Source organism: Anser brachyrhynchus, assembly GCF_964034855.1.
Source record: "Anser brachyrhynchus genome assembly, chromosome: 5".
NCBI lineage: Eukaryota > Metazoa > Chordata > Aves > Anseriformes > Anatidae > Anser > Anser brachyrhynchus.
In genome coordinates this window covers 55433998-55460299 of record NC_137699.1, presented here as the reverse complement: position 1 = coordinate 55460299, position 26302 = coordinate 55433998, and the positions used below count along the sequence as shown (strand labels likewise).

Genomic DNA, 26302 nt, shown 5'->3' with positions numbered 1-26302 from the left:
GGCTTGAGAGGTACAGCCTGAATTTGAGATGTGCTCCTATGCTAAAGGGTCGCTGAATATAACCAGGGCACCAGATGTGGTCCAAAGAGAGACCCTGAGCTAAAATGGAGGTACTGGGGCTGGCAGGGGCCAGAGGGCCGGTTTGCTTTTGCTCTTCTTTTCTTCCTTGTGTTTGCCAATTGTGTCTTAAGCATCAAGTTTTCATCCCATGACTAGTTTATTTTGTGCTGCCCCCATGTTTTTGTCACAAGACCTGATCAGACTGAAGGGCTAACCCTGGAGGGCACACGAGGGCTGCCAGCTAGGCTGGGGGAAGGCTGGGTTGATGGGACACATCCCTCTGCTATTCCTTCCTGCTCGAATCGTCACCAGTGAACAGTTAGCAGGGGCAATAATTTATTCTCAGGCTTCCAGCAGTGTGGTACCTGGAGCTTTCCACAGCTCCTGGGTCTGGCTGTCTGTCCAGGCAACATCCCAGTCCCTGGGGTTTTCGTGGCTGCGTCACCCACTGAATAGCGATGCGGGGGAGTGCAGCTGTCAGGGGTACGGAGGACACCTGAGTATGTGACAATATCCAACCCACGTTTCATAAATTAAATGACTAATTCATAAAGAGAGTCTGTCACACTCCGGGATTCTTGCTGAAGCGGAACGCTGGCGTGATTGCAAACATCCATTTAACGGCTGGACTCACCGCAATCACGGGAGCTTTAAACAGATTTCCTACGGAGGGTGTGTGCACGAACCGTCAGGCAGGACGAAAAGATCCTTGTCCTCTGTAGTGTAAAGTCTGGAGGCTGAGAGCGTGACCAGGATCGGAAGGTCTGTGTACCCACCTCCCCCGAGGCCCCCGCTCCCACCTGGGCTACGCAGAGCGGAGGTCTGCTAAGGCTCGGCACGAAGATTTTGGGTGCTTCATGGCAGAAATGTTGGGGAAAATGGAGGAAAGTGCTTTATCAGCATTCTTAAGGGAAAATTGCAGCTTTTTCATGTTTCAAGTTTATTTTTTTCAATGAAAACTTTGAAAAGAAAAAAAAAAGAAACGTTGTTAAAATCCTCATTTTAGAGAACTGCGTGAAATTAAACATTTAAACATTGGTTCACTGAAATAAAAGCCACAGTTTATTTTGAAAGATAAAATGAGGAAAGGTCTCCTGCTGTAATTTGTGGTGGAAGCAGTGCATGTGGGTAACAGCGTTTGTAACATGAACGTAAGGGATGTGCTGCCTGTTGTGGCAGACGCGGCTCCCTGTCACTGTCAGGGATCACCTCTCTCCAGAGAGGAATTCACACAAATACTAGATTAAAAACAAAAGCTGTCAAAAACACAGCTTAGGATGTGGTTTGATTTGGAAGTGAAACTTTTTAGTTTAACACCATAGAAGTCAGTTTCCAGCTCAGATGGTTTAAATACAGGCTAATTCCTCTGAAAAAGTTATTTGCTCCTTTAGACAGGAGCGTTAAGCAGGATACAGCTAAAAGAAAGAATTATTAAGCAGGCATCTGAATAAACTAAATTATCTGATAATATGTTAATGGGAAAACATTAAATGAACCTGAGAATGTCATTGATTGAAGTTTGAAATGTTAGGAGCAAGAGGACGGTGTTCCCATCAGCAGCCAGGGCTCGGCATGGATCTCTCAGCAACATAACATCAGCCCCGCTTGCAACTGTGTTCAGCCGCCAGGCAGCACCTGCTGCATGCTGCTGGGGCTGAACACCACGCAGGACGGCCCCAGAAGGAAGGGACGGCTCCTGCATGCCCCAGGTGTGGGCTCAGACACCCAGGAAGGTGCGAAGGAGGCAGGGTCAGTCTCCCTACCCCCCACCCCTGGGGAAATCTATGCCCGGACCGGAGATTTTCCATGCGTGGCACAAGTGTAACTCCAGTACGGAGTGACGCCAGGCATCAGGTTCGCAAGTGCCGCAGTGCCAAAGCTGGGCCCATCGCCTGCCCCTTGGGGTTCAGAGAATTTCCCTCCCCAGGCCAGTGCTGCCTGCAGGGCACCGCGGCTGGCAGGTCCCCAGCCTGGCTGCAGAGGGGCTGGCTGTGTCCCCAGGCAGCACCCTGTGCCGTGCTGGTGTACCCGTCCCAGCGAGCAGAGCTGCTTTTGCACTGAGCCTCTCGATAGTGGGAAGGGGCAGAGTCTCAGCCCCACTTACCCGATCCCCAGCTTTTTGTTAAGTTGGCATTTCTGGGGAAAAAAAAAATAAAAAATTGTTTGTTCAGCGCAGGCTATCTCTGCCTCTCATCTTCGCTGCCACATGACCCCGCTCCCCTTGCGCGGGTATAGGTTTCTAGTAATGTGAGTTCCTGCTGGGCTCCACAAAAGCCTTTCCAGAAAATGCTAAAAATGCGCATCGCATTAGGGGGGCGAGGGAAGGCGGCCAGCTGGCTCGCGGCACGCGGGGACCGGCTGCCACCCGGGGCGAGGGGCAGCCAGAAACACCCGAAAAGGAGAGGTGAGGTTCAAGCTGAGGGTCGAGGCAGGGCTCGACGGAAAGAAGTGGAAATGGCAAGTGGCGAGGGAGGGGATCTGAATTCAGCTGCGTGCCAGGGGCAAAGGCAGGCATGGGGCAGGCTGCCTTCCCTGCGCCAGCGGTGGGCCAGCAGCTGCCCAAGTGGATCTCTGTGCTTTTAAAGCAAGACGCTGCAGCTACACCACATCTTCCAATCGGTCCATTGTAGGCATTTAATAGGCTAAACGGTGTAATACATCTACAGGACATACATTAGTCGAGTATTATGTACAGGTGGCATTTTACAAAATTAGAAAGAACTGAAATAGAGCAAAATCCAACAATGTCTTACTCCATAAAACTTCCTTGCTGCACTACATGAAATATTCTACAAGCTAGACTAGAAAAATATGACTGAATGTCTTTTTTTTTTCATTTTTAGTTTCTACAAAGCTTTTCATCCAGAAAAAAATACAAAACAACTATTGAGTTTATCAGAGAGACAACACTTGCACACAGACAAAGTAAGTGGACATTCATAGACCTGCAAGTTGAATAAATAGGGCTTGTTTGTATAAAACAAGTTTCTCTCTATCTTGCTCTCCTACTTTGGGGCCTCTGGTCCATGTTCAGAAAAATAAAAATGGGAGGAGGAGTTTGGCTTTGCGTGGTGGTTAAACTGGGGCCACACAGCTTTAGTGGAAAGCTGAAGTTTGAAGCATCCATTTGCTTCAGCTGAAATACTGAGGGGGAGCTGCGTGAAAGAGGAAACAGGAAAGAGGGGAGTAATGAGGCTGGAAGGAGGAAATCTGGCATTTCTGCATGGGCTGCAGCGCTGTGTATTCCAACCCAAAAAAGTAGCGTCCTGAGGCGTATTTTCAGGGTGGATGTAGAATTTTGTTGTTTCTTTGGAAACTTATTTAGGGAAGTGCCATTGACCTCAGGTGGAAATGGGATAAGGGCCATCCAGAGCAGGAAGGGAGGGAGCGTCTGAAAGCAGATAGAGAGCGCATAAAATTGGGGGAAGTGTTCCAAACAACTGGTTTTCCTTTTATAAAGTGAAAAGCAAATCAAGCAACACGTCTAACGTCATTCCTCGCGGAGCTGGGCAGACGCAGGTTAAAGGAAATCACGCAGCCAAAAATACATCGTCATCCTTGCTGCTTCTCCCCAGAGCTTCGGAAAACTTCTCAGCAGCCGGTGCAGGGGCCGCGTTTAAAGAGCACCTCGCACCCGAGCTGCAGCCCCGTGTCACTTCTCAGTGCCTTACCCAGCTTGTTCTCGCTTCCTCGGCTTTGCAGGAAGGCTGCCACCAGCCGAGGGGGTGGCAGGGACAGCAGCCGGGTTTAGGAGGTCTGCTTGACACCCTCCACTGCTCTGTCAAGATCTGGTGCTCTGACCATTCATCCAACAGAATAGTTCTCTGACAGCGTGGGTAATAATGTCTACACCAAAAAGGCAAAACAGGTTGTTATATAGATTGAGAGAGCAAAGTTTAACTTAAGTTTCACGTTATACTACACTACACTGCTTATAAAAAGGGTCCTAGATCCCAAACACCCCAAATAATGAGCTATAATTTTGTACATAAGTTAATGTTGCTTTGAAGTAAAATAGTCTCTTTCCTTCGTATTAAACATTCATTGCACAGAATTCTTTGTAAGTAAATATATTAAATTTGGTTGCTAAGAAGGTATAAACTTATCTTATCAATACATCTGGCCAGTAAATTTTATCCATCATCACACAATTAAAAGTTTCCTTTAGAGAAAATTATTACTGGATAGAAGAATGCACTTGAAAGTCAACTCGGGAGTTAACGCTGGAAGAAATCCTGTTATTTCTTTCCACCCACAGCGAGCGGCTTCTTCCGGATGCAACATTAATTGGAAGTACAGACCCCATCCAGCCCTGCCGAGATGGAGAAATCCGACTTCGTAGCTTACAGGGCACTTGTCACCAAAACAGTCGAACCCTTTTCAGAACATGCATTATCTCCACCGACACTGTCCAAGGGGAAATGTTTTGGGCCGAGATCTTTGCTTCTCCTGGGACGGTGCCTGGCTGGAGGGAGTCTCTGGAAGGTCCCCGTGGAGGAGCAGGCTCACCCCTGTGAAAATGGCCCCCGGATCCATCTCCAGGCAGGGAGAGAAGGAGAATCCAGCGGAGACCTGATGCATGCAGAGACAGCTTGTCCCACCATGAGCTGTGGCCTACCAGAGGTGGCTGTGCAACCGCAGCCAAGGGGGCTGTGCCACAGGTGAGGACCCCCAAGCCATACGCGCTCCCGTGGGCAGCACTGCCAGGGCAGGACAGAGGCCGGTGTGCATCCCACCACCTTAGCCCTTTTCCACCCCTTCCCACCACAGATGGCTCGGAGGGGACCTGGCATCATGTGGAAAGGCTCCGAGAATGTAGAGGAGGTTTGGGCTGTGCCACGGAGCTCCCCTCACCTGCCCCAACCGCTGCCTAGCTTGGGCTGAGGGAGGAAGAGCTGAGACTCTGCACCTATTTTATACACAAAACATACCAAAAGAATAGTCACAACAACTTCTATTAACAAGGTGGGACAAATCCAGCCTTGGCAGAAGCAGGAGCCATTTCACTGGCTTCAGTAGCGAGCTGGACCTGGTCCCTGAAGTGCGCACAAACAGCACGAGCCACCCAACCAAATCTACAACGAATGGTCTCACTCCACGAACACCAGCGACTAGCTATTCCAGCTCGTCAATGTACAGCAAGAAAGCGTTTCTGAAGCTTCAGAGCCTTATCGAAAAGACGGTTAGTACAAGGCTGGTTCATCTCAATTTGCACAGGTTAGCCAAAGGGAGAGAACTGCTCTGATCCGCACCCGGGCGGCAGCCTGGAGATCCTGCGTAGCGATGGAGGCTAATCTTACACTTGCGTCTCTATACAAAAGTTACAAAATCAAATGGTGACATTATATTACATCTATTGTCCATAATATCACAGTGCTAGTTTTAAATGGCTAAAAACAAGAAAGGTTTTAGATTTAAGACATCCCTTCTGGAGAAATGTAACCCCTTGGTCCTGCTGTTGATACCTGAAAGCAGCCTTGCTTAAAAAAGGTAAATCCAATGAAATGTGCTAATTGAAATTAGGAGCATTTTTCCTTTGTAATCTCATGTCTGTGATGCATTTCCTAACATGTCCCTTTTTTTTTTCCCTAAGGAAAAATTAAACAAATAATATGAATCCCAGCCTGAAAAGCAAAATGTTAAAAAGAACAGTTCTAAAGCCCATACACTTCTTACCAGGTACTAACTAAATAAAACCCTTGCAGATTTAAATACAGATTAGTTTGACATGTCTTCAGAGTGTGTTAGCTTGTCAACAACATTCACAATGAAGTTTCACTTCTGAGGCCACGGAGTTCCTACTCATCCTTTTCAGTTCTGCTTTCGAGAGTATCTGTACTGTCTTCCACTTCTTGAGCTGGATGCGCTAAAGTATCTGCAAAGAAATTGTTTGTCAGTATTTTTTCCCCCACGCTGTACATCACCCTTCATTTGACTCCCTGCTGCACGAGGCAGATGATCCATCAGGGTGCTCAGCCTTGAAACTGGTAATTTACTGTACTTGCAGGCCAGCAGCTGAACCTGGAGTAGGGTACTCTGAGTGCATCACAGCCTGACTTCACAGGGACTTCAGACCTCAGGATGGGTATTAATGAGATGAGGTGATGACCCCTCTCATTAAAAGCAGGACAGCCGCCACCGTGGGAGGGCTACCTGCTGTCTTAGTGAATCTGCTCAAATGTTCAGCTCTGAAGACATAACAAGTCCCAGTGTCACTGCACAAACACAACACAGAGGCCGTAACGCACAGCCTGGAGCTCAGGCTGTACGTTTGGCTCATACGTCTTCTTGAGTGATACAACCCTGTGGTTGCCACCACCTAGAAATGGCTGCTGGAACAGCAGAGGATTTGACACTTCAAGATGAGACCTTGTGTCATTGTCCCCTGGAAGGCAAGGGAAGGTGCATCTTGCACCCCACCCTCACTGCTGTCTCTGGGCTTTTGCATGGCAAATGTTGGTGCACTGAAATGGAAACCGTGTCACTCTCTAAGGAAGAGCACTGAGATGAAAAAAAACAGAAACAGAGAACAAGCTACACTGACAAGCTCTTATCTCTAGCCATATTTACCCCACAGTGACACCATTAGTCATATCTACGTACTTGTGAGCTCCTGTTACATTAATGCACTCCTGGGACACCACGATCCTTTGAAAATGCAGAGCTATTAAATACTCTGCTTCTAGGCTAAGAGATGGGGAGGTAGATAGACACCATTGAACGGGGTTATTGTTTCCTAGAGTGAACTGCTGCTGTGCAGTGTGCTGCCTGATGGCCATGCGAGTGGCCAGCGCTGAACCTGATGCGATTGTAAACTCTGTGTCCTCGAAAGCCACAAGGACATTTTCAGCCCACAGGACTCCCTTTCCATTGCAGGTGTTTCTGCACCCACTGCTACTTGGTACTCTGTTGGCCTCAGTGCATGGCATAGCCTGAAACCGCTATTTTCCTAGGGGGAACAAGGATGAAAACTACTCATTCAGACCTTCCAGATCCATCTGCTGCTGCTGCTGCTGCACGCAGACTCTTTGGTCACCATGAAGACCCTTGTCTTCTGCTGATTTCAGGTCATCGGGAGGCCAGCGCAGCTCCCCGCTCTCCACCTCCCCGGACTCAGTTGGCTCCACCACGATCGATGGCAGTCTTTTGGACAGCTTGGGGTATTTCTCACGCGCGTCTGGGAAGGCCTGGGGAGAGATTTGGGGACACGCCTGTCAAAGCCTTGCCCAGGGATCCATGTTCAGAGCAAGCGGGGTACATGCTCCATCTTAGCATCCTTTCTACACCTGACATGCACAAAAATGTCCATCAAAAACCCCCTTCGATCTGGTGCAGACTGACCTGTGTGATCCACTGTGCACAGAGAAAATAGAGACTTTGGCAACAAAATTCACTGTGTTGCCAGACCACCGTGTTTCACTTCTGGTGGGTTTGCAGGACACGAAGGTCGTTGCTGTAATGGTAAGCTAAGAGGCTGCTCCAGCCCTTCTGGCTGTCATCCTTTTGCTCTGATATGATTTACTCATATTTTCATGCAGTAACAGTTTATTAAGAAGCTGCCATGCTGCAGAGCTCTTTTATGTTATGTGAAACTATATTTTATGGTGCATTCAAGCAGGTAGCCCCAGAGATCATCTTTACACAGAGGATAGCGCCAGCTATTATTACATTTGTCACACTGAATCTGCAGGTCAAATATTATGTAGGGATTAGAGTTTGAAGTTGAACTAGGTACTTGTAGTGAATGATATTATAACACATAAAAGTGCTTTCTTGTTTTCAATATAGCTGGCTCATTACAGTCCCTCAGGGTACTTTGTTTTGTTTTGCTTTGTGGTTGGTTTTTGTTTGTTTTGTTTGTTTGTTTTTGTTTGATTTTGTTTTTGTTTTTCCTGGACGAAAACTCATTCCAGGTCCTCCAGGAAGGGGCAGACGAGGGGACTGAACATCAGGGGCTGAGAAAAGAACCATCCCAATTAAACTCCAGGTGCTTCCATGTGTTGGCTGTGTGCTGGTGGAAACCTGCCCACATATTTGCAATGTGTTCACCACTGTATCAGGGTTTCTGGTTAGACCGAGCACTGCTGTTATGAGAGCCAGTCTCAACACAGCTCCTGCTACAAGCACAGGCAGAAACATGCAGATATTCCCCAACCACCATAAAACTGGGCATGTCCCCCAGGACATTGCCAGGGACCTGGGGACTGTAGCGTCATAACGCACTGGAGGTGTTTGCTCTGTGACTTTTGCAATCTCCCTTCATCCCGTGAGCTGCTCCTTTCTAAGAGTTCAAGACTCAGCTGTCCCCCTTGGCACCAGGGCTGGCATGGGGATGCACGCCTGTGGGAAGGGACAGTTCCCTTCCTATGTGTCTGGAAAGCAGCAAGCACATTTCTGTCTATCCAGGATAGTATTGTGGGGATTGATTCATCCCTGCAAATGTACAGGAAGATGAAAAATGTTTTATACTATTGTTAGTCTTGCAAATTGAGACACAGTTAAGGAGTCTTCTATAGGAGAACGTCCTTCAGTGCAGCTAGACCAAGGGAATCACTGAGGTTAAACCTTTTTAATGCTTCCCCGAGCTGCACTCACATGGGTGTAACTTGTCCTGATCAAGCAATGCTGCTCACGCTGCGTATCAGAAAAGTTCCCCCCAACTCCTCATTATACAGCCTCCTCCAGACCTGTTTATAATTTGAAAATAAATTGCCATGGCAGCTGTCTTGACTGGGAGGAATTCTTAAGAAGCTGCTAATATTTCCCAGCTATTTCCAAACATGCGCCACGGTGACAGCACCCTGGCCGGGGCAGGTCCAGAGACACCTCAGAGCAGCTGTGCACTCTTCTTCAGACCCATGGAGGAGCCTCCGCCTGTGATCCTCATGGCTCAGGTGACAGAAAATAGCCAGAAAATTGTGGTTAAATTGCCCTGTTGTCTCTCAGGGCTGCCCATACTGGGTACAGTGACCTGCTCAGTCTGCTTGGGTGGCAGAGGACTGTGAGAGTGCCACCTTGTCCCCAAGCTTGCCCATAATCCCTGGCAGGGGCGACCCAGTGCAAGAAAATTCCTCTTTTTTCCATCTTTCTGAAGACCTAAGAAATGAAACAAACCGGTCTAAAAATGTGCTGAAAGGTGATTGTTAAGGCTGTAACAAAATTTAGGAAAGGCACCTGTGCAGCTTCAGTTTGTCTGTTCTCATTTGTGCTGTTCTCCTGCGGCCTTTCCTCACACGAACCGCGTCATGTTTTTCCCCCGGTGCCCAGCATTTACCACGTCCCCCCAGGAATGAGTCAGGACCGGCAGGAAGCAGCGCGGTGTTTTTCTGCGGAAGCTGGAGTGTGCGACGAGTGGGCAGGAGACTGCAGGAAGAGAAGGACTGGTCTCCTGGCCAAAGGGCTTGGAAGTTGCTGGAAGAAAGCTAGCCTTCCTGCTGAGTCACTGGCTTTGCGTTACCTCTCGTTTCTTTTTGCTTTCTTGCGTCTGCTGGCCACCGCTAAAGTGGGGATTGGATCATCCTGCCCAGAGGTGGGGATAAGCCAGATGGAAAAAAACTCTGGAGCAGGTGAGCAGAGACACCTAGGAAAAAGACTTCATGGAGTTGTGGCTGGCACAGAGTCTGGACAGGGTACAATGACACACTGATGAAAACCAGGGACTGGGCACTCAGTGAAAAAAGAAAATACTGAAAACGTGCTCTGAGAGTGCGCAGGGTCTGTCCTGTGAGGTTGGTGAAGCCAGGGAAGGTCTATGGCGAGCTCTAGCTGCACACGGCCTTTCATTATACGCCCCAGTGGTCTGAAAGGAATTTGCAAATTTTCAGTTCTGACTTCCCCGACTTCGAAATGTTTGACTCTAACCTATAGCAGTTTTCTCCTACAGCAGTTACTCAGGTGCAGCACCGACTCCGCTTGCAATAATACATCTCGTGTTGAGAAGCAACCTGAATCCACCAGGACACGTTGAGGAGGTCGGTCCCCCAGCAGCCACACGCCAAGCCACGAGCACAACCACAGGAACCGAGCTGGGCCGAGGGGGCTGCCACAGGGGTGCCTCGGGACACTGGGGTCCCTCCTGTGGGAAACAGCACCACAAGTGGGCAGCTGTGTGGGTGTGGGACTGCCTGGGGACAGAAAATGTCCTGCGCCCGGCCAGTGCAACTGGAGCCATAGCTATCTGGGTGAATTCTGCAGTCATTTCAGATCATCTCTTTGCTAAAAGAGGGAGCTCCCGTCGAGCCTGGAGCTCATTGCACAGGTGCCTGTGTAAAAGCTGCGGGACAGTATTTGCGGGGTGTCTGCATCATATCTTCATATACACGTGCACAAAAGTTATTATTGCGTTACACTGCTTTTGAAAAGCAAATCAGGACATAGTTTTTCTAGCGGTACCTGGCTGGAAGGGCCTCCTTCTTCCTCAGGAGACTGGCTGAGCGTGAATTCCTCCATCACCGGTTCCCGTGTGTTCATCACCTCTGTCATGCTGCAAATATCAAAACAGAAATGGAAAACTCAGCTCTGTGCTTTGGCCCCATGGGTAGTTTAAAAACAGGCATTTTGTTCTAATAACTATGATGCAGACTGTCCTTTCTAAACAGCCCCCAAAATATTCCCTCGTCTCTTGGGCATGTGTTTGCTGCTGCACTGCTGTGGTCATCAGTGGAGTGACAGCTCCATTGTCCCGCTACCCCTTGTCTTAATCTGCTGCATCTTTTTCCCTAAAAAAGCGTAAATCACAGGTTCAAGCCAACGGCATCTAACGTGCTGCCATGCCGTGCAGGGAGCGTTGCTTGCATTTGGGGGCAAATCCAAGAGCAGCAGCAGCAGTGACGTCCCCCCTGAAATTGAATCTGTGGACAAAAACTAAAAGTTACTGTGCAAATATCAGCCTTGAATTAAATTCTCATTCTGGTTCTTCATAACGTCTTCAATATTTGCTCTTCCCAGATGTCTCTTCCATTTAGTCACGAGCCAGCACTTCTTTTTAAACTGTTAATTCCAGACACACCAGCTGTATCGGTGTCTAAGGGCCAGATTTTCAGTAGTCTTTATTTCCCTGAACGTTCAGAGAGGTGTTGAGTGGGATTTTCAAATGCATCAGGGAAGGTTTGGCACCTAAATTTCATTTAAATCAGGGACTTAAGAGCCTAAGCTGCTTATGTGCCCATTAACCATCCCCCTGTGCTGTTCGGCACCCGAGGCACTGCAGCTCCGGCCCTTGCACTCTCCTTGTCCCGCTGTCAGCATTTGGGCAGCCTGGAGCAGGGGGAGCTCTGGCATGGGCTGCTGGCACAGCCCAGCCCGTGGTTGGGTAGCTGCATCTCTGTGGAGCAAGGATTTTCCCCACATTTGAGATTTAGAGATACAGCAATTACCCTTTCTATTGAAAAACTCAAGTAGGATGCCCACAAACTTGATTAGGCGTAGCAGTGAGCAGAGGCTGAAGCACTCGGCGCGACCTACAGACCGAAGGGGCCACACTCCTTTCGGGTGGGAATACCTCGGCCCTGGGTGGGTTTGGCCCCACAAGTGCCACCGTCAGGGACAGCAGGGGCTCGCTGCCAGGCTGCTGCAGCAGGCAGAACGTATGCACCGGCAGCGAGCCCGCCCCGCAGCAAGCTCCCCTTTGGGCACGACTAAAGGCTGCCATTAATTCTGGTCCCGCTTCACACACAAAAGCCTCCTTTGTCAAGGCTGCTCCTACTGAGAAATGCAAACTAAAACATCTTAAGGATAGCTTGTTTCAGGCTTACATTACCAATTACCCCACAAAACTGAATTTTACAATATCTGCAATTACTACAAAACCCTTCACAATGACTTTAATTAGCCGTAGCACGGAGCAGCGTGATATCGCAGAGACTTTCACTCCCACTGCATCATATTTAAAAAGGAGCATGGCAGACCCAGGAGACACTTGAGCTCGGCTGTGAGCTAGGACCCGACCCCATAGGCATCTGCCAGCTTAGGGAAAAGCCCTGAAAAGCCAGCCTCAGGCCCAGCCAGTGCCGATTTAAGCAGCGTGCTTCCTGGGACACACACAACAGGAGAGAAGAACTGGGCTACAAAACTCAGCAAGAGGCTGGACTGGTCCCTGATCTGGGCATCCCCCAACCTAAACCCTCCCAGATCCACTGCACAGTAGCAGAGGGACAAATTCTGCCTGCTGGGAGGAAGTTTTGTGCTCACTGTCACCTGCAGCCCCTGCAACAGGGAGCACCAGGACACCACAAACCACCCAAACCAGTAAAATGCAGACTTTTTTATGGACACCTGCTTTTATTCCTGCAGCTCCAGCGTGCTGTACCATTGGGCACCTGTGGATTACAGAGCCACAGGATGGGGATCTGGAAGTAGAAGACCCTTTCCCAAAGCCATGCCCTTGGACCCTTCCCTGCCCCTTCCCTGCGCTGTCTCCTCCCTCTGATCACCCCCAGTGCTCCTGAGGCTCTTGCCTTCTTTTCCCATTCTGATCTCTGCCCTGGTACCAGAGGGACCCTTCTGTGTCCTTCCTGCTGCCCCTCCTGAGGCTATAGCTGAACTCTGCTCTCCCACCCCGACCCTCTGGTCATCACCCGCGGAGCTGGTCTGGGGGGGCTGACACACAGCCTGTTAGCCAGAGCCAGCCGTCAGCCTGGGGGAGCACTGGGACCACGGCTCTGACAGTGCCCAAGATGCAGGCCTCTCGTTTTGGCTCCTTTTCAGGGTTTGGTGCCCTATCCCCTCTCATCCTGGACAGAAGGGAAAGGGACTTGGATGAGAGAGCGTGTGTGTCTGCCTGGAAATAATCTCAGAGGCTTTGTGAGGGGCCGGGATTTATGAAGTCTTGGGCTTGGCCATCATGGAGAAGACACGTCCCACCGCTTGTGTCCTGGGGGTCAGTCCCTGCTAGCCAGGAGAAGATTGCTGCGGCTGCCCACAGCTTGCTGGTTTATTTTAGCAGGCTTTCAGTGCATACCGAGTGCGTAAATCACTTCTCTGTCCTTGTTCCATGGGACATCAGAGAGATACAGCCACACATGCACTTTCAAACGTGTCATACGAGCTCAAAGATGTTGTTAAGACCTCATGAAATTCTATTATTGAGCAATAACGGGCTCCGTGCTTCCCAAAGACCACATTACACCCCGCAGATTATTTCTAAATGACAAAGACAAATGGTTCTGGCTAGGAAAATGGTGACAGTCCTGCCAGTGTTCCAGCAGATGCCTCCGTGAATCAGCTCCCAAGCTGTTGAAGCCCAGGCCATTTGAAAAATCTGTGCAACTTAAGGGTTTGATTGAATAGGATGGCAGAAGCGATTGTACTTGATGCATTTCAGAAAAGAACAGGGGGGCATGCAATTGGCAGAAGAATTAGGCTTTAACGGGAACAGATTAATTGTTCTCGGTCTCCACTTAGAAACAGTAAAGGAAAGCAGAAGAAATCTATATGGGCTGGGAAAGCAGCGATGCCTCTAACAATCTTAACTAGGTGTTTAACACTAAAAATAACCAGAAATAAAACAGTTGTGAATGCCACTGCAAATCAGTTCATCTAAAACTTTGAAATCACTTGTAGGACATCATTGATTTTTTTTATAAAGCCACAGAATCTGAAAGGGGAGTTTAGTTGCTGCTTAGGGCTTTTTTTAACTGTGGTATGATTTATGTGCAGGAGAGATTTTACTTCTCAGCCAATTTTGATGGAAAAATATTGAGCCATTTTTACTGCAGCTTTTATGTGACAAGTTCTTACATACAACAGAAAAGTGGCTGATGCAAGCAAATTATTATAAGAACTGTATCTCTTTTAAACTGGGTTTTGCATTTATGTTATGTACGGTAGGTGCTGATATCACCAATGACATACAGTAGCCATAGTGATGCAAAACAAGGCAATAAATAGCATTTACAAACAAAGAATAAATTCTGTTCTGGTGGATGAGTCACCTACTCTGAACCTTAAAATTCTTCTAGCAGTGAATTAAGACATGCATTTACTTCCCCTAGGTTTAATTAAGCTTAAATATACCAATTAGGAAAAAAAGAGCAAAATCTATTCTTGCTTTTCTGTGAGAAAACTACATTCAGAGATGATTATTCTAAACGCAACCGCTACTGTCACAGGACCATGCTATTCTGATCTTTCTCCGGGAGCATGAAGCAAACGAACAGCCCACTTTCTGCTGTTTGTGATTGCACTAAGAAGGTCAATTCCATACAGAGCAATATATAGGTTGACAAGTGCTAAACCACCAACTGTGAGAAACAATGCATGCACTTTTATTTCGGTTTCTGAACAGAGGGCAAAACTGACCTGTGAAATTCCTGGTTGCAAAACGGTACTTAAATGAAGACCAGTTTCAAGACTCAAAACCATGTAGCACTTACTTGGAGAAGGAAAACAGGTGGGTTGCATGATGCAAGCAAAGATTTCCTTAAGAGAAACTAAACCACCTCTTCTCCAAAGCGAGGATCAGAGAGTGGACAAGTGAGCTCCTCTCTGCTAAGATACCCTGAGCAGCCTATTCAAATAGTCCTTTGAATGGAGCATTTGCAGCCTAAATAGTACCATCTCAGGACCTCTGACAATTTGCATGCTGCTCAGACTTTTCAGGGATAGAAACGTGCTATATGCTTGTGCTGACAATAGGCAAGTGCCTTCTGGCAGCAGGACCACATACTGCATGTCACGGCACACCAGCAACAAGCCTATGGCCAACGGGTTCCAGCTTTGGCTGGCTGGTGGGCTCCATGGCCATGTGTTATGTGCCCCAGCCTGGAGGATGCTCACATGCACACCGAACTGAGCCTTGATCCTGTGCTCACCTCCCAGAGCAGGAAAGGCAACAAAGAGGACGTCTGGCCAGAGCAAAAGACTCAGGGTGGGACAAATGACAAGTATGGGGCAATGACAGAAGAAAGCTCATTACCTTCAATCACATAAATGGGTGTCGTTTCCGGAAACTGCTGCAGATGTTCACTCCTGCTGATGAAATGTTCTGCAGACTCTGTCAAATCCTAAAAGTGTCTGAAAGAGACAATACGACAGAGTCAGAGCGTGCAACCACAATGGCAAAGCCAGCAGTGAACAGGGGGAAAGAGTACTGCGGTGAGCTCGCTGCTTCAGAAAGAGGCAGCAGAAACTCCTGCTTCAGAGGTCTGTGTAATTTTCTGTAACTAATGGGAACTGATCTTGCTAAGGATGTAGCTTGTAGCATACCCAGTGAATAGCCCAGGCAATTAATGTTCCAAAACCACACAAAGCTGCAATACCTTGCAATCTGACTCTTTTTTGTGATGATAAACCTTATTCCTTAGTGTAAGCTACATAAAAACTGCTGAAACTGGGACACTCTGCTATTTTCCCATGCAGGAATTTTAATGATATTTTTGAAAGTCGGAAAATAAAGATGTATCCCCTTGTTTGGCAGGATAAGTGTGCTTAGCGAGACGTGGTTCAAGACATATAAGAATGAGATTCTTGCTCTTGAAGTGGCTGGTCAACACACAAAGAAGACAAAATACACTGGAAGAAGGCTAACAGGATTACATTACTGCATGTTTCTCACAGATGTCACAGGAGAAATGATTTTTGCAAAGCTCTTCTCCAAACTGAAGGTACTACTTTGAGTGGTATCAGGACGGGGGAGCCTGGTGAGCAGAGGTGAGGATCCCAGCAGTTCAAAATGTGATTCATTAATTTCTTATGGCTTCCCTGGCGGAAAGTCTTAGCTGAAGAGCTTGAGAAGGTACAGTGCTGAAATATAGTCAGTATCTGGGCCAAAGATGATTTTCTGAGAAATTTGTTTAGCCCTACAGCTTGCCAAATATATATTCATGCCAACCACAGCTATTTCCTTGGATGGGAAAAAGGTGTTTTCAGTGAAATGAATGGCACTAGTGTATATATTTTATATCCTCCAGTGGTTTGGATACCAGCCCAAGTGATTAAACAAATCTACCTGCTCTGGAGGCCTTCCTACCAAGATTTATAACTCTGGATTAGCTGCACACTGATTTTTTTCAAAAACAGAGGAAAATTGTCCATTGCATTCTGGAGTTTCTCCTCATGCCACAGGCTGTGCTTATTGCAAATTAGGGAAGCAGGAAATCGCATCTCCATCCCCAGAATCCAATTCAGGAGGGTTTAATTCTTGTCTGGCAATTTTCCTTCCCAGTGATCAAACCAACTTCAGGGAGGCTAATGTCTGTCCCTTAAAAATTCATGACTACAGTCGGACTTGGTCTCTTGTATGGAAACCAGAGAGCATCCGATACCGTGTTATCCAATACTCTGGGAAGAAGATTTTTATCCCACTACCCATTACAAAACAGCTGCTATTAAACCCATGAAAATTCAGCAAGTACTCATCTACCTTAAATCTCTCCTTTAGAAAAGATTAGATGTCATACGAACAGTTATTGCACTGAGTCATCTCTCAGCGAAAAGACAAAATGGCATACGAGAGAACGAGCTGGGCACATCAAAGCCACCGGCTGGAAGCCATGCCAGGCCGGCTGCTACTTAGAGGTATCTGCGGATGCCTGGCTTTTGGTATTTGAGGATCCATGTGGGATTGAATGACCGAAAACAATGCCCATTGCTTTTCCACTCTCCGTAAAGAATTTCAGTGTTGAACTGACCCAGGACCAACCTCCCTTCCATGCGCTATGGGGCTTGCAATGTTTGAGAGGGGACGTCGGCCCCTGGGGCTCAGCTACTTGGAAGCTTTAATGGAAAGAAAGTCACTTGAGGACTCCCTTCTTCCACCCACACAGCCGTACTTCAAAACAGAGAAACTTCTGCCTAATCAATATTCTTGGAGAGTTCAGTGCTACCAGTGTATAAAGCCACCAGAATGCATTTATTCTCTGAAGAGTAAATACTCACTTTATCTACCTAATAGGTGTGATTATCGTCTTTGGCTGACACTAGAGGAAACATTATCTAATACCCTTCCTTCTACGATACTGCTTAATCTTTTAAAAACCAGGCACAGCTATTGAGGCCATGTGGTGAGCTGCTGGAAAACAACTCTGGGAAAGCCTTGCTCTGCTCCTCTTCTTGTCCCTTCCTACCTTCATACCCACACTTGCTGCTTTGCTGATCAGTCCAGCCCTGGCTACTTGGTGTACTCTGTCCCAACCACCCCTCTCCTGCCCCTCAAATTCACTTTAAAATCCTCATCTCTCCTTGGCCCCATCTTGCAAACCAGCTTCTTCTCTGACCCCAGCTGTGCAGCCTTGGAGGGGACGAGGAGGGGACTTCTCTGAGGAAAGCCCCACGCTGGGGCTGGGCTGGGAACGAGGAGCGTTTGTGCATGAGCCCAGCAGAAGTAATAACCTTTTTCACAAGGCCCTTGAGGTGTTGCTGAGCAGAGCTGTAGGACTGCCCGGCCATGCTATGCTGGGGACTGAAGAGCCCTGCTGCACTTCCCATTAATGAACAACTGAGTTAGGGACTGCTCCAACGAGCTTGTCACGTCCTGCCTCCTTAGTAGCCACAGCACCAAGGGAAGTGTGAGGAGACACAGCCTAGGGAATGACAGGAGAGCTGGTTCCACCTGTGTGACCAAGAAATACCTCCACAGCAGCCCCTTTACCCAGATGAAGGCCCCTCCTGCTTCCACCCCACAGAACGGGATGGATTTCCACAAAATAACAAGCGCTGAAAGGTGCTCTCCAGGCTTCTCTCTCACTTTGGAAAGCACCTAGGGCCCATTGCCTGTTTGGAGCTTCCACGCCACGAGGACACGGTCTGTCCCACAGTCTCATTACCCACAGGATGACAGCCAGGAGCAGAAGCAGGATTTTTCTCAGCTCTTCAGGGCAGCTGGGGTGTGTGGAAGGCCCAGCCCTGCTGTCGCTCCTGGGCCATGGGTGGTCTTGCAGTGGGGAGAGAGGAGACCACCCTGCACAGAAGTAGATGCCTTTCTGTGGGATAAATTCACTGTGAATCGCAAAGGAGACGTTTTTAAGGTGAACGTGCCTCGTCAGCGAAACAGAAGGAAGAACCAGACACCAGCTGCAATCCTAGTGGTGCGCAGCTAGGCCGCTTGATAACGGAGCCCTGCCTCTCGAAATGCTTCCTCGGGTGGGAGCAGCACCTCCAACATGGGGTCACTCGTGTTTGGAGGCGCACTCCACTCATCCCCCAGCTGCCCCATAGCTGGGGACAGCCGGGTGGCACAGGGACACGCCAGGGCAGGGCTGGTGCAAGATTAGCGGCCGCGGCGGGATGGCCTCCTCCCTCCTGCCCTCCCTGCTTCCCGAGTTAATCATTCCCCACGGAGCGTGAATGGAAATATTATGATAACAGCCTAACAATGTCGCATTGAAGGTTCACCTTGCAACAAATAAACGTAGATAGGCGGCAGAAATCGGCCCTGAACCACTGCTCTGTATGCAAGCATATCACTTCTCCCCTTCTTATTTCAATGGGGACATCCCAGGGGCTTTGCCAGCCCCCTATTTAAATTGTGCTGGAGATACAGACCCCCACCCTGCCCCTCGGTGATGGAGGGCATGGCTCCTGGTACTTGGGGGGGCTGTGAGCACCAGGGCCTGGGAGCTTGCCCACACCTCAAACAAATGGGGATCTCAGCCCTAGGCCTCCCCCCACACACGCACACCTCGCCCCCTTACAGGCTCTGGGTAAATGCAAACTTTTCTCCATTCAAGGAGTCTAGTCTTTGTGCTACAAAAAGAAAAGAAAAGAAAAAAAAATCCCCCCTATTGATTACAAGGAGAATTGCCACATGAGAATTATGTCAAACAAGAGAAGCTATGGCCTACTGCTTGATTCTTGCACACTGGAAAATTTTGACAAGTTACAATGAACCCTGCTCAGCAATTCTCAATAAACATGAGCATTTTCCACCCAGCAGAAGAAAGGGTGCTTTATTTGGGCCACTCTGCTGCAGCAGATCAGGCTGGCAGCTCAGCCAAAGTGGGTGTGTGGGTGATCTAGGACAGAGCTGCATTTGTGGACGATGGAGACACAAAGGGGCTGCTCTCACTGTGCCAGAAGGTGCACGCCCCTGCAAGGAAATGTCAGCATTTTCCAGGGCCAGGTGCTTCTGCAGATCCAACTCTTCTACGCCTTGGTCTTGTATCAGTATCCTACGAGGATGGAGTTATGGCTTAGTCCCTGCAATGCTTCAGGCCACATGGGTGGCCTGGACTATGCAGAGACAGGACCACGCGCAGTACATCTGCAGCGGGTGGGATGCTAGCTTCAGCATCTTGGCACAACCCAAACTATGCGCTTACCTCAGTGACACTCCACAGCCTCCAGTTTCCGCATGAGTGCCTACTGAGCTCAGCTCTTGGACCCCGCGGGTAGGAACTTGGACAGCATCTTTGTTTCCCCTGGTTGCACATTTGTAATGGATGTATTTTATGAAGTGTTGTGGGTTCCATGGGACTCGAGAAATGTAAATTACAGCATGGACCACTGAAGATAAATGTGCGTGTGTATGAACTCCTATTTAAACCTCCCACTTCTTTTTGGATGCAAATCTCTTTCCTAAGCAACTGAGAAAAGTGCGATATGTGTCAGAGTCTGGAGATTAGAGATCTGTTCTGTTCCCTCATTTCAGAAGCTCTTGTCTTCGGCCACCCACGCAGTACTTGAGTTCTGCTCTCCGCAGGCCAAAGCTGCCTTCCTCTCCTCGGCGGCGTGTGCTCTACAGAAGATGTCGATCTCTCTCAGGAAGCAGTGAGATGAAATGACTCTCGATGTGGAGGAGCAGGCATTTCAGCATGAGACACAGCACGTAGTTTGGGAGAGCGAAAAGGGGTAGGAGGCTGCTATTTCCAGACCGCGCTGCCTCCCTCCGCTAACTTCGCAGCAAGCTGCAGTTTTTGCTGTTCCTGCTCCAGAGAAGCTACTGGGGTAAATATCACCCTGGGGAATTTCTCAAACACTCGGCTGTGGACTACCAAATCTAGAAAACATGGGCTTGCAAAGGGCACCGTACTGGCAGATCACTCCAACTCAGCTTCTTCTTGTTGCGCAGCGAGGCTGAGGCTGCCTGTTGCTCTCCATACACCCCCAGCTCCCGGCGCGCTGTGACTGCACACAAATCCCAACCTTCAGGTTGTTGGAGCTGCTGAAGTTCCTACTGGCCCCGTTTACAAAGACGAGCTAGAAACTTGACTCATAAATGGCCAAAAAAAATAAAAAATAAAAAAAGAAGAAGGAAAAAGAACTAAAAGGTGCCCATTTTTAACTACCATATTTTTTCAAGTAATTGCATGATTCGAGGGTGAATTTACGGAAAGTTTTCAGCAAATGATGTTTGCAATGCTGCTAGCTACGGGTGCTTCCCTGGTGGGTTTTTCTTTTCCTTTTTCCTAGCTGCTCATTTGCTTCAGCTCTTTGATCTCAGCACTAAACTACCTGAGCTTCCCGGCGGAGGATGCCACCAGGGACAGGCAGAGCACAGGAGGGGAGCGGGGCTGCCAGCCAGGCTGCACGGGGCTGGGGACGAGGAGCAGCCAGCCAGGAAGCATGTGCGGAGCAGCGGAGGGAAGAAGAGGCAGAGCAGATGGGAAGAATGACTAAGCGAGCTCCTCTGAATGCTAGTAGACCTTGGTATCATGGAAATCTCCACAGAGTCCTCATGGAAGTGTATGCCAAGAGAAAGTTTGGATTTTTTTATATATATTTTTTTAACGTTGGATTCGGCAGCTGATTGATATGAGAGGACCTCATTAAGAAAACATCACCATCAAAATTAGAGCTAAGCCTCAACAAGCTACTAAGTGGTTTTAGAGGTATCTCTTCTGGTACTTGTGCAAATACTATCTCATCTGAGAACGTGCTTTTGGGATCCGAAAGTCTGTGCCAAACAGAGTGTTTCTGAGCTCTGCACAAGCAATGAACCTTGAATTGGCTTTAGCTCACGGAATTGGCTTCAGTCTCTCAAAACAACTTTATGAACCCTGCAGCTTAGGAATAAATATATCATTCCTTTTGATTCAGAGCAACCGTTGCTAAAGGGTCTCAGAAAGAAGTATCATCACTTGTGTTTCTGGGATCTTCCCAGGAAGATGGTGATTCTTTGTCCCTGATACTTCATACCACAATTGTCCCTCACCTTACAGCACCTGTGAGAATTAGTGATTGCTGAAATCTGCCTGTGCTATTCCTAAGTATTTCTGGATGGTCCTGAATTCAGGCCACGGTCCCACTAGCAGAAGATGAGTGGGGAAAAAGGTATCTGAGGACATCGACACAGAGCAGGTGATTGTTGGACGGAAACATCCTGGGAAATGGGGTGCGAAATGTCTGATGTCTTTCTGGCACTGTGGAAGAGTGCTCCGGCTAGTCTGTCATACTCTGGTTAGTCTATCACTTCTAGGTAACAGAATAGGATAAGAGGTTAGGTATATAAATGGTATTTACTTAAAAGATAAACTAGTTTTTTCCTTGTAACTTTAGGGAAATCAGAATATGGTGCCATATATTATAATATTGAGCCATTCAGTACAGAACTGAATACAGCCAAAACACCAAAAGAGTTAGAGGTTAATTTAAAAAATAAATAAATAAACAAAACAAAATAAATTAAAAAACCCACCAGCACAACGAGAAAAAAGCAGACACTCCTAAGAGAACAAAGACAATGAAGAGACTTTTAATGTTCCTTATTGGTAATTAACAGCAAAACTGCAGGTGTCACAACACCACAGGCTAACACCAGAGGTGTTTTTCTCTAGGAATTAAAGCTCTCTAACCTTAATTGAATTTCCAAAGTATGGAAAGTTGCCCCAGCCTGAGATGGAAGATAGGAGAACAGTGTGTGTTATCGCAGTAGGGTTGGGCATGACAGAGGGCAAGGACAACGCATAGATAAAAATAAATATATTATTTTAAAAATGCAGTATGGCTTTTTTTTGTTGTTTTTTTTTTTTGGAATGAGTCATTAACACTGAAAGCGTATGTGCATGGATAAGGCTACGTGTCTTTCTGCCAACCAATTAACATCCACCTGAAGCTAGAGGTCTCCTAAATATTTGCATACGGGTAGTTTATATGGGTGCATCTCAGAGAAGCAACTCAGCTGAAAAATCAGGTTGCGTGTTATAGAAGTTGCAAAGGAACTGGACTTGCACTATTCCATCATAGCCCTGTGAGGACATGGGCTCTACTGGGCAAAACGCTGTGGGATCGGCCAGCCCACCCTGACGGCAGCAGGGGCTTGTCCTGCCAGAGCCCAGTTTCCTCCAGCACTGGTGTCTGCTCTGCAGATGCCATTACTGATGGTGCTCTCTCCGAACAGCGAAGGACAGGTGATCGCAGCCCCTACACACTTGCAATCAAAGAGGGACAAAGGCTGGAGCAAGGGGCTGAGAGAAGGTTTTAAGGACCTGTTTGTATTAACTGGTCTTTCTCATTCCACCTGAGTTGTTATTGGCTGGTAGTTTTCCTAGGGCTTGCAATAAAGTCTTCCTTTGAAGAAGGAACATGCAGGAAACTGATTCACTTACAGCTTTTTCCAGAGAACGCACACACACACGTCTCGGAGCAAAGGGAAGGGGCACCGCAGAGAGGCAGATGCTGGGCTCCTTCAAGTCCCAGCAGGGCTCCTCCTGCCTGCCATGAGGCAGGATCTGCCCTGGACCAAGGCTGCTCCGTCTGACCCCTCCAAAATAGACAGATGTGTTTACAAAGGCTCAAACGCAGGGGCATAATTTCAGAAATGAGAGCGAAGTAGCAATTTCAGCCTGTGACACTGTGGGTTTGATACCTGATCTATGCAAAAGCCTGTTGCTTAACACAAAGAGATCATTGTGAGAAGGGAGGGAAAATAGCGACTATATTTGCACATTCATTTCTTCTGCTAAAGTAATGTACCAGAGAGGTTAGAGGAAATTCCACATGATTGACAAATTGTCAGGCCAGATCGGGAAAGCAGGGAAATCAGGTCAAGTCGCTCCCTGTTTGCTTGTTTTCTCTCTGCAATCATAATGTTGACTCTGAAAACATGTTCTTTAAATGGAATATTAATTATCAAAATCCTGAGCTGTGAGCTGGATTCTTTTCTGGGCACAAAATTTGTTGCTCATTAAATCTAAGAGATGGAAAACACTGGCTTGGGACTGGTGGTGTGTAGGCAGATTTCCCCGCTTCACCTTCATTTCCAGGCTTCCCGTAAGGAGGCATTGTGCACGGAGCCAGGCTGCAGGAGCACAAACTTCGGGGTCCTTCAGTACGACACGAACCTACAGCCAGGAGGGCTTCCTTCACTGCACAGCTGACCATAGGACTGCGGTAAAGATCTCGGTCAGGAAAAGGCTAATGGAAACTAATTTCTCTGTTTATTGCTTCTCGTGGCTTGAGGGGTTAATGCTGTACCCAGCCTAGCCTCGCTCCCCTCCGTGACTGCAGCCGTGTTCAGACACCGACAAACACACCTCTGTCCCGGATGAAAAGGGAATTTTTGTGGTACGTTCATTTGGCAGTGGGAAAATATTCACACCCCTTGCTCGGAGTGAAACATAGTCCTCATTTACAGCGGAAAGTAGGCTCTTTCTTTCTCTACAAGTAACCGCATGTGTGGCGCTCGCTACCTGTTGGGAAAGGCAGGGGTTTTGGGGTTCTTTCACCCTGCTCGGCAAGGCTGCGAGCAAAAGCATCATTGTCTTAAACTGGCATTTTGTTACCCACTTCCTCGCCTCGGAAAAAAAAAAAAAAGACAGACACACACCGAAATAAATGAACAGCTGAGGCGATCGCAGCCCAACAACTCCCTCAGTGCCACTCTCATTCATCAGGATTCCTTCACACAGCCTGCGCCTGCCAAGCAAGTTTTGCTTTAAAGGACAACCCATTCTTCGGCGAGTTCTCTCTAACATCCTTTACAAAACAAGCAAACATCTGGAGGGCTTGGAAATAAAGCCGAGCGGCAAGCAGAGGAGCAGCTCCTGCTCCTCCTGCCCCCGTCGCTCGCTCCGCACTCGCCCCCCCTGCACCGCACAAGCACCGGGCTGAGGCTGGGATCGGCTCCCCGGGGTGCCCCCGCCTGCTGAGGCTGGGATCGGCTCCCAGGGGGCTGCCCCAGCCCCTCTCAGCCCCGGGGCTTCTCGGGGTCCCCTCCCGCAGCCCTGCCCCGAGCATCCCGCTGCGGGCAGGGCACCGCCACCCGCCGCCCCCCTCCCTCTCCGCGGCCCGTCCCGGCTCACCGGCGAGGCGAGGCGAGGCGAGGGGAGGCCGGCAGCCTCCCGCCGGCCGTGCACGGAGCCGGCAGCTCCGTCAGGGTGTCCGCATCCTCCCGGGCCGGCCGCGGCACCTCCCCGCCCGCAGACCGGCCCCGCCGCTGCCGGCGAAGGGGAAACCACTCCCCCGGCAGCGCCGCGGGGCGGTGCGAGGCCCCGGCCCCCCCCCTCCTCGGCACCGGCACCGCGACGCCCCCCCACGGGGGTTCGCCCCCAGCACCTTCCGCGGAGCCGGCCCCACGCGTGGGGGGGCGCCTCCCCGAGTGGGGACCCCAACCCCCGTGTGGGGACACACACCCCATGTGGGAACACGCACCCAGGTGTGGACACACACCCCCAAGTGTGGACACCGCCCGCCACGCACACACACTACTGAGGGGTGTGGGGCTGGCACAGGGCCCCCATCTCCCCAAGGAAAGGTTGACTTGATGAGGCGCAAAGTTTCTTTTCCGGGGTTTCCTTTTGCCGGGGGGGGGGAATGTGTGCCCCCCCCCGGACATGCTCTGCTCTCATCCGGAGGTGTGACAAGGGGCAGCTCCCCGCTGGGGGTGTCAGCCCAGACCCTCTGGAGAGAATCATCGAATCACTGAGGTTGGAGAAGACCTCCAAGATCCTCTGGTCCCACCGACCCCCTACCACCAGTATCACCCACTAAACCGTGTCCCTAAGCACCAGCCCAAGAAAGAGGCTGTCAGGGGAGCGTGCACGGCCCTGCCTGTGTCTGTGGTGCCGTGGGGACAGGCCCAAAGCGTGGCAGCGAGGTGACAGTTATGGCAGGAGGCTGGGGAGTAGCAGCGGGGGTGAGGACCCAGGAGATCTGTGAAACCACCGGGGCATGGTCCTCCCGCAGCTCAAGGACAGGTGCTGAGGGCGGCCAGGACCCGCCTCAGTCCCTCTGCACACCCAGCAAATGGAGCTGTGGAGACCTCGGGGTCCGCTCTTTGCTTGGCCCTGGGGGGGTCAGCAGCTCTGTTTCCAGCACGAGGAGAGGAGATCATGACGGAGCACTGAGCAGGGGATGGGTTCTGACCAGGGGAGGCCATCCCGGCGCTTGGCTCGTGCGAGGCCCTGCCAGCAGCGGACACCGAATTGTCGGGAAGCAAGGAGCTCGGCCTCCACTTCAGGGTGATCCATGCCTGGCTGATGGGGAGCAAAACGTCGGCTGCTGCTGGTTCAAGGAGGACACCCGCCTGCTGCTGTGGGCCGAGCTGAAAGGTAACTGAGTTAGGCTGGTAGGGCAGCGCTGGCACAGCTGCGCTCAGCTCTTCATGCACCAAGGATGGCGGATGGAAGGGACCTGTGGCCATGCCCTCAAATCCATTTGGGAATATCCCAATGGATATAGACATACGTACGATTTCTATACAGCGTATCAGTCAGGGTATTGCCCAGATCCAGGGCTATGGGCATTGGCCCTGGCACAAAAGGCACCCAAGAAGTGCTGGAGCCTGCTCTCCTCTGGAGCTGCTCCGGAACTGTGAGCTTTTACACCCCGCCTGCTTTTTACACACTCCTTTTACAGGCATGTGTAAAATAAAGATATCGGTTTAAACCTAAACGTGCAATATTTGGTTTCGGTGTATAGAGACACTGTGTGCTGAGAATGAACTCGGCAGTGGCACAGGGCTGGCTGTTTGCTTGCAGCAGTTTTGTTCCCAGGCTCATAATAATGAGTTATTCTTGTCTGAGGACGGAACAGCTCTAAGGTTACATTTATAGGGTGGATGTTAAAACTGACCTCCCAGGAACATTGGGAATTGCAGAAAATCTTCAGGAAGGAGGTGTCGCTGTGACTACAACCCCAGAGAGATACTAGGCAACCTGTGTACCCCATCTGTGCACCCCAGGTACACTAGTGCAGTGCGGGTAGTGCCTGGGCCGTGGCAGGATCCAGCCGTGGGGCTGTGCAAGCTCCTCCGCTGGATGAACCTGCTGCTGCTGCCCTCCATCCCTTATGGCACCAAATGGAAATCCTCGAGCGGGCTCCTGGAAGCCCATGCTGGTGGCTCCTGAAGCCCAGTGCATTTTCTGAA

General features: G+C 49.4%; 1 protein-coding gene across 1 annotated transcript; it reads right to left on the bottom strand.

Moving 5' to 3' along the window:
• Positions 1-2670: 2670 nt before the first annotated feature.
• LBHD2 (LBH domain containing 2) lies at positions 2671-24396 on the bottom strand. The gene is made up of 5 exons (XM_080593215.1): positions 24237-24396; positions 14975-15072; positions 10453-10543; positions 7046-7247; positions 2671-5935 (listed from the first exon to the last, which is right to left on the bottom strand). The coding sequence occupies exons 3-5, from the start codon at positions 10540-10542 to the stop codon at positions 5859-5861; spliced, it is 369 nt and encodes a 122-aa protein (XP_080449341.1). The 5' UTR covers position 10543; positions 14975-15072; positions 24237-24396; the 3' UTR covers positions 2671-5858.
• Positions 24397-26302: the final 1906 nt, after the last annotated feature.

Excerpts from the sequence above, each read along its gene's own strand:
- LBHD2 (XM_080593215.1), bottom strand. The coding sequence starts at position 10,542 with ATGACAGAGGTGATGAACACACGGGAACCGGTGATGGAGGAATTCACG. Across the intron at positions 7,248-10,452 it reads AAGGAGGCCCTTCCAGCCAG|GCCTTCCCAGACGCGCGTGA; the intron begins GTACCGCTAGAA and ends ATCTCTCCCCAG. Across the intron at positions 5,936-7,045 it reads GCAGCAGATGGATCTGGAAG|ATACTTTAGCGCATCCAGCT; the intron begins GTCTGAATGAGT and ends ATTTCTTTGCAG.